The sequence below is a fragment of the Centrocercus urophasianus genome, unplaced genomic scaffold, assembly GCF_019232065.1.
Source record: "Centrocercus urophasianus isolate 14NV4802_14NV808 unplaced genomic scaffold, USGS_Curo_1.0 seq_34, whole genome shotgun sequence".
Classification (NCBI taxonomy): domain Eukaryota; kingdom Metazoa; phylum Chordata; class Aves; order Galliformes; family Phasianidae; genus Centrocercus; species Centrocercus urophasianus.
Genome location: NW_024884911.1, coordinates 4,822,306 through 4,839,448, shown reverse-complemented (window position 1 = coordinate 4,839,448; position 17,143 = coordinate 4,822,306). Strand labels below are relative to the sequence as shown.

Sequence of the window (17,143 nt, the reverse complement as noted above, 5' to 3'; positions counted from 1 at the left end):
AGCAACTTAGCAATGAGGCTTAAAGAGCAGCAGTGGGGCAGACACCTGTGCTCTGCAATGGTGAAGGCAGCTGCGGCCTCAGTCCAGAACTGACTGCTCTGCCTGCAGCACAGAGCTGAGCACGGGGTGCTCTGGAGGGCTGGTGGCTGTTCTTACTCTATTCTGGTTGGATACCACTGGCACAGCTGCCCAGAGAGTGGTGGAATCACTGTCCCCAGAGGTGCTCCAGAACCACGGGCACTGAGGGATGTGTCAGTGGGCATGAGCTGGGGTTGGTGTTGGGCTTGGGGTTCTTAGAGGTTCTTTTCCAACCTTTGTGATTCTGTGATTCTATTCCACTATTCTCCTTTCCAGCTCATGGCTCCAGACTAGCAGTGATGGCAGCAGTTCTTGGTGAGTACTCAGAGCCTACGTGTGGTGCAGCCGTGGTGGGTGACAGCAAACCCAAGGGGAACACAGCACCCTCAGTGATCTGGGGACACCCAGCTCTGCTGCTGGGAGGTGAACACAGCTGCCTTTTGCATTGCAAGCTCACACCACACCTCAGCAAAAGTTGCCAGAGCAACACTTGGCCCAACACGCTGCAGTTTGCAGTGTGCAGATAGGGTATTTATGAGTTTATCCTTAGTGCAGGTCGTTTGGCTGCTGCCTTCTCTCCAAGTGGTGCAGAGCAGTTGGAGGCTGCCAATGCCTCCACCAGGGAATGGGAAGGAGCTTGAAGAGCCAAGGAAAGTTTACAGAAAGTGTCCTTCTTTTTTTTTTCTTTTTTTAAGCCATAAAGAGCAGCTCTCCCTGCGTTTCCCCAAGTCAGCATCCTGGAGGTCACAGCAGTGAGCGGCTGGAAGTGTGCTGGTGCCAAGACATCAGGCTGTGGGAGCAGGCACAGCCCGCGGGTGGGTGCAGGAAAGCAGCCACCTCCCCTGAGCTTTCACTACCAATGACTTTAGAAACAAGTTTTAAAAGATCTCTCAGCCCTTCCTTCCCTTCCGAAGATCCTTGTGTGTTTCACAACCGCTTTTCTGCTCATAGCTGCGTTTTGAAGAGCACAAAACTCAGGAACATCTCTTTGCTCTTTTCCTTCCTGACCTCTTTGCTGAATGAGCAAAGACGTGGGGCAGCAAAAGCCATGATGGTGTGCGACCACTTCTCTTTTCCTCTGATCCAGCCCATGCTGTCATCTCCACCCTGTGCTCGAGGTGAGGATGCTGCTGCAGGTGGCACAGGGATGCGGTGGAGACCTGGTCCCCTCCCACCGGCTCCCATGCTCTCTCCTCTCTGTGCTCTGGGCTGGCAGTTGTGCCCCCCTGCTCCCTTTCTGCTTACCCAAGCTGGCATTGGGGAAAGATAGAACACAGCAGAAAGCTGCTAATGACTGCCATCCAAAGGAAGGATTATGATCGCTTTCCCCTGAATTGTTTGCTCTCACTGTAATTGATGAGCCTTTAATGAGTCTCATGGGATGTTGTGTTTGAAGGGAGCTCTTTCCTCTCCATCCCGAAGGAGAACAGTGTTTCAACTGATCTCTGCTCTTGGGGAAACATGAATAACTCTTCCCCTCTCTCTATTGTCATCCCCAACCATGCTCACAGCACGCTCCAGCAGCTGCCTGGCTGTGGCTCACCCACTTTTTACCTGCTCCTTTGTGACTGTTTTGGCAGCTCAGCAAAAGCATGGAGCAGATCTGTTGGGCAAAGCACGATGAGTGCTCAGCTTGGATTGCTTCTGGCCCATCTGTGCATGCAGAAGCAAGGAGAAATAGTTCCTAATGGCTGGTCTATGTAAGAGGCACCGTCTCTTGCTGAGGACCTGTTGGGCAGAGCGGGGCTGAAGGGGCCATGCAAACACAGAATAGGACAAATGTGGCTCATTCACCCAGGAGCAAAGCCAGGAGTGTAACTGAGCTGTGGTTGAAGCCAAACAGGGAGGAAGAGACATCTTAATGCTCTGCTGCTTTCGGCGCAAAGCGGGGAGGGAGGGAGAGAGGGGGTTTTGCTGCTTTTTGTAGAGCCAAAAAATGAGCAAGTAAGAAAAACACTCTGGGTTCAGACAGAGGGACGTGCTGTGAGTGGTTCCTTTTCCTTGCGGGTTTTTGCTTCTGGTTGTGTGGTGGGGACTGATGAGGGGAGGAGCCCTGCTCACTGCCCTTCGAAATGATTTGAGGTTTGGGTTGCAAAGAGGAGACAATTTAAAAGATGCCAAAATGGAGAGCGTGCTAGCTGGCTGTTCCCATTCAAGTGGCTATTTATTTGAAATAAGTTGACACTCACCAGCTGTCAGGATCCTGCTGACTGGTGGAGCATTGTTTACATTCAAAGCTGTCTTAAAAAGGCAAACACAAAACCAAGCTTCCCCGTTAGGGGGTCAGGCAGCAGAAGGGAGGAAGGGTGAGGAGGACATCGCAGCGATACATGGCCATAAATATTTGCAGAGTAATGTGTGTAAATGCTCTTGGTCTTTCTCCTGGAATGCAATAACGCTTGCAATTGAGTTCATTGGCCAAATTGGATTTGGGCTCCTGTAGAAGTCTCTTTATATTAAGTGCTTTAACATACATCACCTTCTCAGTCTATTGGCAAAATTCTATTATCTGCTCAGGGCTGGACACAGCTCGGCAAAAAAACCTGGGTGGAAATAAAAACCTTCACAAAACTAAGCAAGGAGCAGGTAATGGGACCTGGAGCATCTGCCTATTGACAGAGTGTCAGCAGTGCCTGGGTGCAGGGGGAGATTTGTCCCTAACTGCCTCGTTCCCTTCCAGCAAGCTTCCGTGGGAGTAAAGCCTTTTACGAGACTGTAGGAAAGCAAAGCAAACAGTTGCTGTGCCTTAACTTAATTTAACTATATGACCAACAGCAAGGTTTTGCTTGAACTGAAGCTAATTCCAGCCTGGGTGAGTGCCAGGGAAATTCATCCTTCCAGCTCTTGGGGCTGCCTGGCATGGAGATGAGGACGGAATGAGGACCTCATGGTACCGCTGGCGCAGGCTTGGCCGTCCTTGACACCAGGATGCTGTTACCTCTGGGGACCGGTGCGTGGCTGCTGGGGGCTGTGGGACAGAGCAGGGGTGATGGGGGCTGTGCTCAACCTGGTTTTTGTGGTCTTCCCAAAGGTGCTGAGTGTGGGTGGGGTTGGCTGTGAGCTGCTGGGTCAGATCACGGGGGAAAGTAGAATCACAGAATCATGAAGGTTGGAAAAGACCACTCAAATCCCCAAGTCCAACCCAAACCCACCCCACTGTGCCCACCGATAACGTCCTTCAGTGCCACGTCCCCACAGCTCTGGTAGATGTCTGGGACAGTGACTCCATCACTCCCTGGACAGCTGTGCCAGTGCAACACTGCTCTTTCTGAGAAGTTGAAATTCTCTGAAATTGATTCGCTTCTGCTCAATCTGATTTCTCCTAACTGGATCCATGTGTCCCAGCTATGGCACATTAGCTTCAATTACAGCTTATTAATGTCTCTGTGATGGAGCGTGCCCCACTGAGCACTGTGGTGACTGACGTTATGGAGGGGAAAAGATTACTCCAAAGAGACATGATGTGTAATGGAGACAGAATTCATCTCCCTCTGCCAGTCCCAGCAGACAGGAAAAGCTCATCCACCCGCTCTCAAGAAAACAACCGAGCTCACTGCTGCACCAGGGAGAAGATTGGAACTGGATGATCTCTAAGGTCCTTTCCAACCTACAATGAGCAGTGAGCAGAGATCTGTGGGGAAAAGCCCTTCTGCTTCCCTTACCCGCACGCCTGGCACGCACACGAGCACAAGCACACAGGCCAAGGGCTTGTCGTGTCTATTCCTGTCCTGACTCCTCTGCAGCTCCAGTTACTTTGCAGATCAATAGGGACAGGATGGAAGGAAAGGAGAAAAAAAAAAAAAAAAAGAAAAAGAAGAAGAAGAAGAAGAAGAAAAAGATATGGAAAAGAAAGACAGTAAAAATAAACCTTCAGCCCTGAAAGGAGAAATGCCACCTGGCTGAGGTTGCAGGAGATGCAGACAGAGTGCAAAGCAGCAGCATCAGGAAGGGCCCTCAGGACTCACTCCATTTTCAGGTCCTGTCAATCTCTTGGGTCCCCACCAACCTGGCTAATGAAAGAAAGGAAGGCAGCAGAGTATTTCCCTTTTCTCCCTGTGTCCTTTGCTCCATCACTCTGCTTTTCTGCAGAGCTCTGCAGGGTTGTGGTGAGCAGTTTTTGTTGATGGGAAGCAGAGGGAGGTGAAGGATGAGTGTGCTTGGATGAGGTCCTGGGATGGCACTGCACCAGCATGAGGTACCACCCATTGTAGCCTGCCCTGACAGCAAAGCATTCTGCTCTTCCCTTCACTATGAGCTGCAACTGGAGATGGACATCTCTCATTGCGTGCCATGGACAACCACCATGCACCACTGCTCCTCCATCCAGCCCTGGGCTGCTCTCATATGCAGGTCACCAGCTCCTCTGCACCTCAGCTGGGATCCTCTGGCTGTTTTTGCCTTTATTCAGAATCATCTTCCCTCTCATCTCCTACGACCTCAGTGGTGAATCCCAAACGACACATCCTTTCCCTTCCTTCCACAGTTTGCATTGATTTCTCCTCTCTTCATCTCAATACTCCACCCCTTCTTGGACCGCACACAAGATTTAATTTGGTCTTAGTCCCTGCAAGTAACAGGCTTTGCTTATAGCTCGAATTAGATTGCTTTCCAGAAAAAAAAAAGAAAAAGAAAAAAAAAAAAAAAGGCCCTGCTTGCTGGTACTGGAATAACCACCAGAGCAGAGTGAATTCACACAGAGCTGCTCCACCTGAGCACTTGGGGTTCAGCCCAGGACAGCCATCAACTCCATCCCTGTCCCTCCCTGCCCTAGAGACCTCCAGGACCCAGCCAGCAAAGCCCAACTCCTCTCCTCCCAGCCTTGGCAGAAATGCAGCATTGCAGCTCCCACATGACGTTTGCACTCTTTGATTGCACTGGCCCAGGGGTGTGGGTGGATGTGGAGTCTCTGATGTCTCATAAGGGGTTGTGCCACCCCCACACCATGTTCCTCCCCTGTTCTATTTGACTCTTTTCACAAAAATTTATTGGGGTTTTCTCTCTCAAAGTAATCTCTGCTGCTATAATAGGGTACGTGGTGAGGTTTGGACAGGGTGGGAAAGGAAGACACCTGACAGGCAGCAAGAGGCTCGGTTATGGGAAATCTCAGCATTGTAGCCAGGAACTAGAGATGCTGAAGGGACACCTTCTGCACAAGGCAGGCATGAAAGGCAAAGTGATCTGTGGGGACAGGCAGCCGTGGGCCATCACAGCCCCTACAGCACATAGTAACATCTCTATTTTACCACATATCCTAAAGCATCAAGAATCCCAAATATACTGTGGACACAGCAATGAGTCCTTGGTTACCTGCACAGCACCTTCCAAGCTCAGAAGCCAAAGGTCCTTGCACAAGGGCATCTGATATCACATCCTCATTTACAGCTTTCTGAGCTGAAAACTCTGCATCCCTTTAACAGCCCGAAGTCTGACCAGCCCCGATGTCCAACCATCCACTCCAACCCTTCCTGTCTGCTCAGTGCTGCCTACCAGACGCTGCAGCTTTGCCACCAAGGAGCCACCATGCTTGGAGTCAAAGGGAAGGCAGCGTGCTGGCCTTGTATCTGCCTTTGCCTGCTTTGTGGCTGCTTGCTCAGCCCTTCCCGCTGCCCTTCCCGTCACCCCCCGCTGAAATAAAGGGCTCTTCCATCCCTTCCTCTCCCTTGGAGTGCAGTCAAAGCCAGCCTCGGCGGCACCTGCGGAACATTTCTGCTTGTGAGACTCAGAAGCAAACAGTTTGGAAGCAATACAAACGGCTCCTCTGTCGCTGTGGAGATTCTTGTTACCAGTGGTGGGTGATGGGGAGATTTTTCCCCTCTCGCCTCTGAGTCTCACACAAGCTGCATCCACAAGCTGGATGGGAAATCAGCCATCTCGGCATTTTTCCACCTTACTTTGCTTTTTCGGTTGATGTCATAACATAACATATGGCACTGCACAGAGAAACGAGAAATAAAAAGCAGGAGAAACAAATCCCCTCCTGCCCAGCCCTGCCCCAGAGCTGGTGCTGGCTTTGGCCTCTCCCCAAAGCTTGTTGGCTGGAGCTGGGGCTGAGCCAGGATGATCCTCCTTGGACCAATGGAATTTAATGGGGAAAGCCTCATTCCTCCCCCCCACAAAGGGCATCCCTGGGGGTGCTTCAGCCTTTCCCTGCAAGGACACATCTCTTTTATGACAATGATGCTGCCCTGGCTTGGGAAAGGGGATATTAGAGAGAGGAACGCTGATCATCTACCAGTTGACATCAACGCTGGTGGCTTAGTTCTGCATCAGTAAACCTCTTCTCATCCCTCCAAGAAGAGATATACAAAGAAATACAGCGGCCATTACCTGCCAGTGACTTCAATGTTGGACACGGCGTAGAAGTACTTGTAGAGGTTCTCCCTCTGCACGTAGGTGCCCCCCAGTGCCGGTCGCAGCAGCCTCATCCTCAGGTCGGTCACGGTGAAGAAGTCCTTGAGCCCCTTGGCGCTCTCCAGCCTCGTGTACAAGTTGTCCATGTTCTTGAGGTCGGGGCCAGCGAAGATGGCGAAGCGGTCCCTCACCTCAAAGCGGACGGTCTTCTCCTTTTTGGAGCCCGCCCAGCGGGAATATTCCTCCGTGCAGAGGACCCTGTTGGCACTGGTGGTGGAGAGGTCCCGGACCCTCCGTGCTGGCATGCTGAAGGCCTCCATGCAGTCATCTGCGTAATACTGGTACGGGTGCCAAGTCCTCCCGTTGTCCAGAGACTTCTCCAACATCATAATGGTGGGACGGCCGTACTCAAAGGTGATCACGATGTCGTCCGTCAGCTCGATGCTCTTGTTCCAGGACAGAGTGATGTTGGCCAGAAGCGGTTCCGGGTACCGGCGCCACGTCACGCTCTGCCAGTACGTGGCCAAGCCTTCGTCCTCGCTGTCAAACATGAGCTTTGGTGGGTGGGCCAGGTCTGGGTTGGAGGCGTCGCACTCGTCGCTGCACAGGTACGGGTTCTCCTGGAACAACAGCAATGGTCACGAGAAAAGGCGACACTTGGGCATCCCAGCCAGACCCTACTTGCCCCATTCCTGTTTTTTGGTGCTTTTGGTAAATGTTGACTGCTCAGCTGAGCTGGAGTATTGGAGGCCTGGCTCTGCGAGGGTTCTTTGCCCTAAGGACAGCTGAGCTGTTTCCTCTGATAGGTCCTTTGGGAAAGGGCCCATCAATTTGACACAGGGGTGGTTTTCATAGAAAGTACTTTCCCTGACACAGTCCCTGAGAAACCTCATTTCAGCTTGGCCAAGTTACAAGCCCATGGAAGGCCATTTTCACGCCTGCTTGCTCACAAGAACAAACAGCTCAGCCCCCAGGCACAGCTGCACTGGGCACATCCGTGTCCCCAGTGGCTCCTGATAGCAGCCCCAGGCTCTGCAGGGCCCAGCACCACTGCAGGAAGAAGCCCCATCCCCCATCCACACTCAGGGCCCTGCAGAGAGCAGAGCTTTGTGCTCTTTGCCCATGGGGATAGGCACTTCCCGAGGTGTGGTGCAATGGCAGAAAAGGTACAGCCATCCCATTATGCCCACAATGACATGCACTCATGTCCCCTTTTGCTCATATCCCCATTTCCTCGTGTCCCCATGTGCTGAACTGCACTGTGAGTGCACAGTGAATGTCATACATAGCAAAATGTTAAAGGTTTGGAGGCACACATCAGGGTTACCTGCACTGCTGGGTTTATTGCTCGTGAATGTGTGAAAGCCCTTTGTGACAAGCTGGGGTCTCTCCTGCCTTTCAGCCCCTGCAGGGATGCGTTATAGCAAGCATCAACCCCTGAAAAACTCTGCATGGCTCCACACTGCAAATCTTTGCATACAAAGCATCTCTTTGCTTCCCTCTCAGACCCAAACCTGGGCTGGGAGTGCACCAGGCTCAGCTGCAGCCAATGCCTTATCACACAGGAGGTGATAAAGCTGCTGGAGCTGACTGAGGTTGATGCCTGGAGGTGAGCAGCCTGCAAAGTGGTGGGGTCTGGTCTGGTCTGGTCTGGTCTGGTCTGGTCATCCTGAGCACAGCATGTGAACAAAGTAAGACTGGGAGCTGTTCCGTGGAGAGAAGCTGCTTTGCCTGCGGTCCTGGCTGTGAGTCTGCTTTGAGCTGTGAATCTTTTGAAACCCCAAGTGCTTGTGGTCTGCTTTTAGGGTATCTAGTGTGTGTCCTGGGCAAAGCAGAGAGTTTCTGGCTCCCATAAGTGGGTGTTCTCAGCTGCAGTGTGTACGTTGAATATGGACATAGATGTATGTCATGAGGTGCATTGGAAAATCTGGTCTTTGCTATCTCCAACTGGGCTACCAGAAGTACTGGGATCTACTTAGAGCTGTCTGTATCCTGAATGTGTAAAATGGGTTTCTCTGCCTAGACGTGGCTCAGAGACGCATTAGATGTGAGCAAGCCTCCAAAAGCTCCAAAGGGTGTCAATAATTCTCCCCTGAACAGAACAGCAAGCAGCTGAGCTGTGTGTGAGCACTGAGCTCTCTGCAGGTGCATGGAGGAGCAGCTGTGGGCACAGGGGTCCTACAAGTGGCCACTGCCTTGCTTGGTGCATGTGCGTGAGGCTGCCAGGGGAGGCAGCTGATGAAAAGGCGCACTGTTCCCATCCCAAAACTGGGGAGATGCTGTCTGCAATGGGGGATGTTGACTGTGGGCTCTGGGCTGTGCTTGGTCCCCTCCTGCTGCAACACGCTGTGCTGGAGCAGGGAGTAAAAGAATTAGGTATTGACATATTTAATATGCTCTCCTGACTTGTCACATTCAGAGGAATTGTTTACCTCTGCTAATGAGACACAGCTTCCTGCTGGGGGATGCGGCTGCCGCTTAGCACAGCTTTATGGTGGTTGACGGGAAAGGAAGAAAAACGCACCTCAGCTGAAGCTATGGGGGCTCTGATTGCATTTCCTGTGCTGAGGCAACATATTGTGCTGCAGTATGCTTCTGCTGCAAATGTGGTCGTACAAATGGCTTAATAGGACAGCCCTGAAAAGGCCATCCCGATGCTCCTATCGAGGCTTTCTCTGAAGGCTCCTGGTAGCTGAGCTGCACAAGGGAAGGTGGAGGGGCTGTCCCTGGATGCTTTCTAGAACTATGAAGGATGTTGTCAGCGGGCACGGTGGATTGGAGTTGGACTTGGTGATCTGAGAGATCTTTCCCAGCCTTAATGATTCTATGGCTTTGCAATCAAACCACAATGACAAAACCTGGCCCAGAGCTGTGGCGATGGATGGTGGCATGGAGTGGGGCAGGTTTCGCAGGAGCAGCAAGGGGAAGCGATGGGAGTTCAATGAATGCAACGCGCCATGGTGCAGGCAGGGAGGAACAGAGCATGTCTCCCATCTGCTCATCCCCGAAAACAGAAAATGGAGGTGCACCATCCCTGCTGGCTCCTGTACACCCAAACGTGTGCCTGCACATGGCTCAGCAGACAGTGAGCCCAAATTAGTCTTCAAGCACCCCGGGGTGGCACGTGGCTCAATTGCTGCTCAGTTGTAACAGGGCAAGCGTGGAAATAACCTCTAAGTGACAGTGCTGGAAGTCGGGAAGAGCCTCAAAAGCCACCGAGTGAGTCATGCCACCATGGCTTCCTCTGCTCAAATGAAGTGTTCCTTTTTGGTTTTTGGCTTATTGAAATGTCCTTCCTCCTTGGGATGCTCAATGCACTTTCTGTTGGTGGGGTGGTTTCGAGTCAGCTGGGAGGGCAGGGGGGAGCGGAAACAGATGGCCGTAATTTGGCTGCTCCGCCGGTCCTGGTAAGATCAGTTATAGCTCTGTTGAAACAATTCCAGGTATTATTTTAGAATCTGGTTTCCTTATCCAAGCCATGTGTCCTCCAAAGAATCTGTCCAAAGTCTCAAGATATTTACGTCTTCAATCTAAAAGTCAGAATGCATTAGCTAGGGAAACTTGGTCTTCGTGCACTTAAAATAAAGCAGCTCACTTAGAGTCTCACGCTATTAAATCAGTCGTGAATGTCCTCACGGCAGCTGGATGCTGCAGGTCCCTAGCTCTGGCTGCTCTTTTCTTGCGTGTGCACCAAGGAGTGCTGCAGGATTTCTTCTCCTGAGCTCAGCCCAACTGGCAAAGCCCTGGGGAGAAGTGGCAAAAGCTGAGGGCGGGTTGTCACAGCCATTGGCACCGTGGCAAGGGATGTGCCTCCAAAGAACAAACATCCTGGGGGTAGAGGTGGATGTCCCATTGGGGGTGGCACATCTGGAGATGCCCCCATGCTGGTGACTTGCAGCCCATGGGTTTCGTTTCCCATTTGTGCTCTGCAGAAATGCTGCACAAGGGTCCTTCTGAAGATGAGAGCAGGGATCTAGCTGGGGATTTCCTCCTAGGATTTCTTTAGAAATAACATGTGTCAGGGGCAACAGGAATCCAGGGTGCTGCAGAGGAGCTGCTTTCCACTCCGCCAAGAGAGAGGGAATGGGAAAAACAGCCCCACTCAAAGCCTGCCTGCTTGCTAGGGCTCCTAATGAGCGCACAAAGTTGTTTTGCTTTATTTTCCTGGCAGATAATGCCATTTTTAAGCCTCATAGCATGAAATTATATATTTTTGTAGGTGAAATTGCTTGATTAATCACTAAGCTGTTGAATATTTTAAACAAACCAGACATCTGTTGTGAATGGTGGAAGCTGGGCAGAAATAAAGCTGCAGCTTTTAGTAGATCTCCATGCCAAAGGGAAGCTAGAAAGAAATTACAACCACTAGCTGCACCGTGAAGAAAAGCAGTAATAACATTAGTAATATTAAAGGCAGGAGAGGAAAGATTTGAACAACGAACAATAAAAGGACAATGTGAAAGTCTGTACTGCTCTTGTAACCCAGTATGAGCTTTCAGCTGGTGCCTTGGCCAGGGGACCCCACGGAGCTGCTGCTTTGCTGGGTCTCCTCTGCTCGATTGGGTTGGTGCTGAGGTGAAGACCTTTGCTAGAATCCCAGTCATGCTGGGATCAACCTGTCTTTAATTACAACCAGTATCCTAATAAGAATAATAGCAATGTCACACCAGCTTGGAGTAGCTCCAGATATTGTAACTTCGTGTTTTCAGCTGGAGTGAGGAATCCTTGGCTTATCTCTAAGAAGATTTTTATCTGAGGGGAAAGAAATTAAATACCTTTCTTGGGCAGAAAGGTCCATGCTGTCATGCAGTTTTCTCACGTGCTTACGTTGTACTCCTCCTTACGTTGTATTTTCCCCAAAAACTGGCTCTCAGAAAGCTCTCAGACCTTGACTGACTCCACACTTTGTGCAAGAGCAGGGGATGGTTGGGCAGCATGACTGCCCCTTCCACCACCAGCAGCACTCAAGACCCTGCGAAGGGGCTCCAGCTGCCTGTGGGCTGTGCAGATGGGACAAGCCTCTGGTGAACAGGTTCACCCAACAGCCAGGAGCTCTGGGCTGAATGTCACCTCCGCCCACCCGGTGACAATCCTCTCCCCGCTGCTCTCCAGACATCTTAAGGAGCTCTCAGGTGCATCCCAAGGTCTTTCAGCTCCCTGCAGCGTGCCTATGACCCTGCCTTTGATTTTTCAGCTTAAAGATGAGCTGGTTAGGTTTGCATTGTCCCCACGTTGCCTCGCACGGCAACAAAGTGCTGGGGTTGGTATCAGATTTCCAACCAACCGACCCTGCAGAACGACCGTGTCGGCAAAATCCTGGCGTGCACCTGATTCCTTGCAAATGTCCCCACCGTGCTCTGATGCCACCGAGCTGCGGGTGTCCTGCAGGCCACCTGTCACCGGTGGGACTGGTGGAGGACAGGTCCCCGACCCACAGCAGCCCTGGGTGGCAGCAGATGGCCCAGCAGTGCTGATGGACACCTCCTGCACGGCGTGTGCCGGGGGTGATCGCAGTGGGCGGAGGTGACATCTCTCTGTCCTCATCTCTCCGCGTGCAGATACCCGAAGTTTGATTTCGTGGCTCCCCTGTGGAGCACGGCGTCGGGTTTTGTTTGTGCTGTGGGATAAAGCTGGAAGGGAGGCTGCGGAGCATTTGTTGTCGTTTTGCTCTTTACGCTCGAGTTCCCTGATTAATCCCCGGATTAACGGCCCCATCCGCTGCTCCCCGCGGGCAGGCGGCCTCGTCCCAGCTGAGTGACAACTGTCCTCATCCCCTGCACTGACATGGGGTTAAACCTGCTTTCTGTGTGATGTGTGCATTGAGTGACTTCCCAGTTTCTTTTTTTTTTTTTTTCAGTATCTATTTCATGATGCAACCGCTTCCCAACCAGAATCCCATTTACACGAGGGGATATTTGGGATTGTCCTGAAGATGTTATTGGGCATTTCCACTCTCGCCCCTCTTGACCTGAGGGGTCAACATCTCTGTCTGGATTTATGGAAAGACACGGTGATTTTTTGATCAAAAATAACATCAGTGGGTAATTAAGTCTTACGCTTCAGGGCACAAACCGTAACCTGCCAGTGGCCGGGATGCGACTCCCAGAGAACTGGAAATACTCACTGACAATTAATTTTCACTCTATTCGTGGGGGCTGGGAGGGATCAGAGGGGTGAAACAACCGTAATTAATTTACAGCGATTATTTCCAACAGCTGGCAAGTGGCACAACTCAGCAGCAGCGATGTCTGGGAGCACGGAAATAATTGAGCAGAAATTATGAGGTGCTGCTGGAATGAGGCAGCCCCGCACCTTACTGGGCTGCAGGCAGTGGTGACATCGAGCCCCATGTCCTGGGGGCTGCAAGTGGCCCTTGGAGGACAGAGCTTCTTGGCTCCAATGCACTGTGTCCTGGTGCCAGGATCATTTTCTCATTGTAAAATGATGGGATGGTCTCCATTGGCTGTGACACCAAGGGGAACCTGTGCTCTGGTATCTATCCTCCCTGTCCTTTCTGTAGATTTAGGGGCAGGGGGCTTGGAGTAGTTTATTCTGGCTCGTTAATGCCCATCTGAGATCCTGGATTGACCGCTGGACTCAGGCAGCCCCTGCTCATGTGTCTGCAACAACACAGCCCAACAGTGGGGCAGACAAAAGAGGGGAGATGCGTAGCTGGGGATAAGGGAATGTAGGGTGCGTGGGGAGCACCTGAGCTCCTCCTGCAATGATTGCCCCACATGGCAAGTGTCATGGGCACTGTGTGGGGATGTTGGCTTGCTGCCTCCCTTCCCTTAGCTGCTTGCAATGGGCTCTGCTTAGGGCAGGGAAGGCAAAAGGGGAGAAGAACGTCCTGCCTAACAAGCAGTTTCCTGTTTATTAGCAGGTAAAGACAGAGCTAGCATGAATTATTAATAGGGTGGAAATGGGGTCCCTCCACAGATCTGTGCTAATTCTGGCTCAGCCAAATGTCACTCCCTCTTCCTCCCCACTCCATCTTGCAGTGGTTGGGGGCATCGATTTCTCCCTCCCTTCCTTTCCACCCTCACATCTCAGGGTGTCAGAGCAAGGTCACCCCTGGGCATTAGGACACTCTCTGCTTGCAGGATGCTAGATCCTATGAGTCAGCAGAAGTATCTGGGATTCAGAATCCCATGAGTCAGCAAATACATGTGGGATTTGGGATTCCGTGAGTCAGCAGAATGCACACAGGGTTCAGGATCCCATGAGTCAGCAGAATGTGTGCAGGATGAGCCCAGCCTGATGCCTTGCTGCGTGCCTCTTTCCTTTGGCCAGCAGCAGACACACTGAGCAGCACGTTCCTTGCTCAAGGCTTTGCTGCTCCCTCGGGCCCATCTCTCTGCAAGAGAGAAGATGCAACCCGTGCTCACTGGCTGCTGCTCCCCTTCCCCCTCTGATCTGTTTCTGAATTCCAGAAGCATCTCATGCTTATTTCAGCCATGGTGTAATGCTGGAACAGATGGGCTGTACTCCATCCCATCCCCTCTTGGGGAAACTGAGGCAGGCAGAGAGTGGGGAGTGGGGTTTGGCATTACCCAGCACACCCTGGGCAGTTGAGTATTAGTTGCTCCTCAATTGAGCCTTAGTGTAAAGAGCAAGGAAACCTCAGCTCTTACCCCATACTCTTGGAAATGTTCCCCACAGTCTCCTCAATACCCCACGTGAAAAGGGTCTGCACCCAACTCTGGACAGCAGAGTGCAAAGGGAGGGGTAGGAAACTACTGCCCATTGTACACCAGGGCTGACCCCTGTCCCTTGCCCATCCTCATAGCAATGCTCACACACACAGAGATCCCTTCACAGGCAGTAATGGATGAAAAATCCATTGACACAACAAACTCTAACCACCTGGCTGAGCTCAGCCCGTTGCAAGGGTGACCCATTGCAGGAGGACCCCAGCACAGCACTGGCATTCAGAAGTGATGGCAATTCCAAACCCATGGGGTGCCCCGAGCAGCCCCAGCTGCACTGCAGTGTCACCTTGGACCCAAACCTGTGTGTGCAGCCCAAATGTGGGTGATGTGAGGGTTAAGCGACGCATGGAAAATTCCACTCCTAAGCAGATAATCTGTGCTGGGTGCATACACACAGCACACAGCCCGGCCTCCTCCCATGGCATCGTTTGTGAGCGCTCCTTCATTCTGACCTGGTAATCCCTGCTGAGCTGTAATAACCCCATGCTGCAGAGCAGGGCCAGGCTCACTTTGGAATGGGGCTGCACTGTTGTTCCTTTGGTGGGTTTGTGGATTAAGGGGTGACCTCAAGCATGAGATCCACCAGCAAGGCATGGAGCTGGGGGCCCTCAACCTGCAGACTTGGGCATGCATGCATGGATGCACAGGTTTAACCTTGGTGACTGCTTTTAGCTCGCCAGGAGCTGCAAGCTTTGCTTTTCCCAAGGCACATCCCTGCAGGCTGTCTGTGAATCCAGTTGCCCCATCCCGTCCTGTGCCCTGCTGCAGCAAGGGCTCTGTGCACAACCAGCCCCTACCAGCAGCACGGCAGCGACCTGTTTGCTGGACCCGGAGTGCATTATTGATTCAGGACTCAGAAAACGCTTAGGAAGTAGGAAAAGTGTCCTGCTCTCTAAAAGCCTGAGCGCCTTGCGAGCTCAATACATGCAGCCTTTGCAGAGAGGCTTGCTACGCTGCCATTAATATTTTATTCTGTAAGAGGTCCGGGTAGTTTGAATGGGGGAGGGCAGAGCTGAATGTTGGGGGTGGGAAGAGTGAGGAACAGAGGTGCTGTTGCAGTGCTCTGATGCGGGGGGAGCAGAGCATGGTGCTGGGCAGCCCTGCACCCGCACTACCTGCTGCCTGGGCTCCTGCCCTCACTTTTGCTGTTGTATGCAAAGCATACAACATTTGGTTGTTTCATGCCATGCTTAAGCAAAGCTCTTCTTGAGAGCAGCTCAGTCTTTCTCATCCCTTTCAAGGTGGGAATAAACTTTCTGCTCGCTGTACCAATTAAATCTACCTGACAGTCTGGGTTCTATCACTGAGCCTTTTCCATCAGCACGTTGAAGTGACTCTTGTTAGGAAAGCACCATCCTGCTATGCAGCGTGATGAATCCCGAATCGGGCATTTAAGAGAACTGCTGCAGACTGGGGGGGAAGAAATCCTGTTTGCTCAGCACTCTCTAATTTGAAGCTGAGCCTGTATTCTCTTGTTTTCTGGAAAGCCTCTGCTTTTGTAACACTGAGATCCTGCTGCACTGGAATGGCCTCTGTGGCAGCATGCAATCTGTTGGGCAGCAATGCTGTGTGGCCCAGGGGTCTGACCCTGAGGGCAGGGAGCTGCTGACCCAGGTTGCAGAGGTGCTCTGTGCAGAGCCCTGGTGCTGGGGAGTCAATAAGAGGGGGGTGGGGGACCGAAAGGCACCAGTCCTCCTCCTGTGTTGCAAAGGAGTGCAGGTGTGGGTTAAGGAAGCTTTGCAAATAGCAGCAGTTCCCAGTTCCAGGCACTCCTCCTAGGAGAGGGGTGGATTTTCCAGATGTGTTCATGTTTTGGAGTACTGAGCGGGGAATGGGGCCCCTGCACTGCACAGATGTGACAAAGAAGCAGCATCCCATCCCTGACTGAGGGGTCATTTTAACACCTGGGAGTGGATTTCCTGTGCTGCTGAGAGTTGGCATTGAGGCTCAGCGATTGTCCCCAGGGGCACCATGCAGGGAGGGCACAGCCAGCTCTGAGTCCGGCCCTGCTGAGACCGAGGGTGAGCTGATTCACTGCAGGGGAAGAACATCCACTTCTCCTGGAAGGGATTTTCCTTTCCCTCATCCTGACTCCTGGGGTGGCTGCGGAGCTGAGAAGTCCAAGGAAAGAGCTCCTGTGCTCAGAAGTTTGTCTGCTTTTTCCAATTTTAGCATCCTGTTTAGTAAGAGCAATAGCTTTTAGCACAAGCCTTATAAGCCCGTGTCATTCAGAAAAGTTTAGCTAAGAATTAAACTAAACGTCAACCTCGACTCAATGTGTAATGAATAAATAAAGCCTCTTCCTTTCATGTAGCCATGCCAAAGTCAACGAGCCCTATTAGCTGATGAAACAATGCTGATGCTAAATAAAAATACCTCTGACCCATCGATATGGGCTGAGAGCTCACCCTGCATCAAAGAGCATCGACTGAATGAGAATGCCATCCCCACGCCTGGGAATAACTGCTTCCATCTCCCAGAACTGCCACGGGACAGTTGCTGCCAACACCTCTGCTGTTTTCCCACTTTGCTTTCAGAGGTGACTTGGAATGCCTTCGAGCTTTTGTTTCCTTGTCTGTCCCTGCCCTGTCAGGAGTGAAGGCACGATGCAGTTTCCAGGTGATGCTGCCAAAAGGGTACTGACATGGCCAGGGGACAGCTCAACAGATGGGGACAAATCAAAGCTCCCAATCTTAATGAGCAGCAAAACATTGAACTGCCAGAACAGAGCAGCCCAATGCGACCAGCAATTGCTGCAAAAGAGAGAAAACGATCCTTCAAACAACTCTCACATCCCCCCACACCTCCTGGAGCAGAACGTGCTGGGGGCTGTGTAATCCCCTATAGGCATAGCTGGGAAGTTCAGAGCCCCACGGGGTCCTGGTGCTGCCTCCAGCCATGGGTTCATTGCCCACCTCCTGTGTGGCACTGTGTGTCTGGGTGTCTTTTTGTTTTGGTTTCAGTTGTCTGAGCAGCACAGCCATCCTGTGGTGCTGTGCTTA

The 17,143-nt window shown here is 51.9% G+C and overlaps 1 protein-coding gene across 5 annotated transcripts in view; it reads right to left on the bottom strand.

Annotated features, from left to right (window-relative positions):
* NTNG2 (netrin G2) overlaps window positions 1-17,143 on the bottom strand; it is a 38,840-nt gene that overhangs the window by 16,204 nt on the left and 5,493 nt on the right. For all 5 annotated transcript variants that reach the window (XM_042830703.1, XM_042830702.1, XM_042830705.1 and 2 more), the window contains exon 3: window positions 6,406-7,049. In XM_042830703.1, the coding sequence (XP_042686637.1) occupies window positions 6,406-7,049 (644 nt within the window). The remainder of the gene's footprint in view (window positions 1-6,405; window positions 7,050-17,143) is intronic.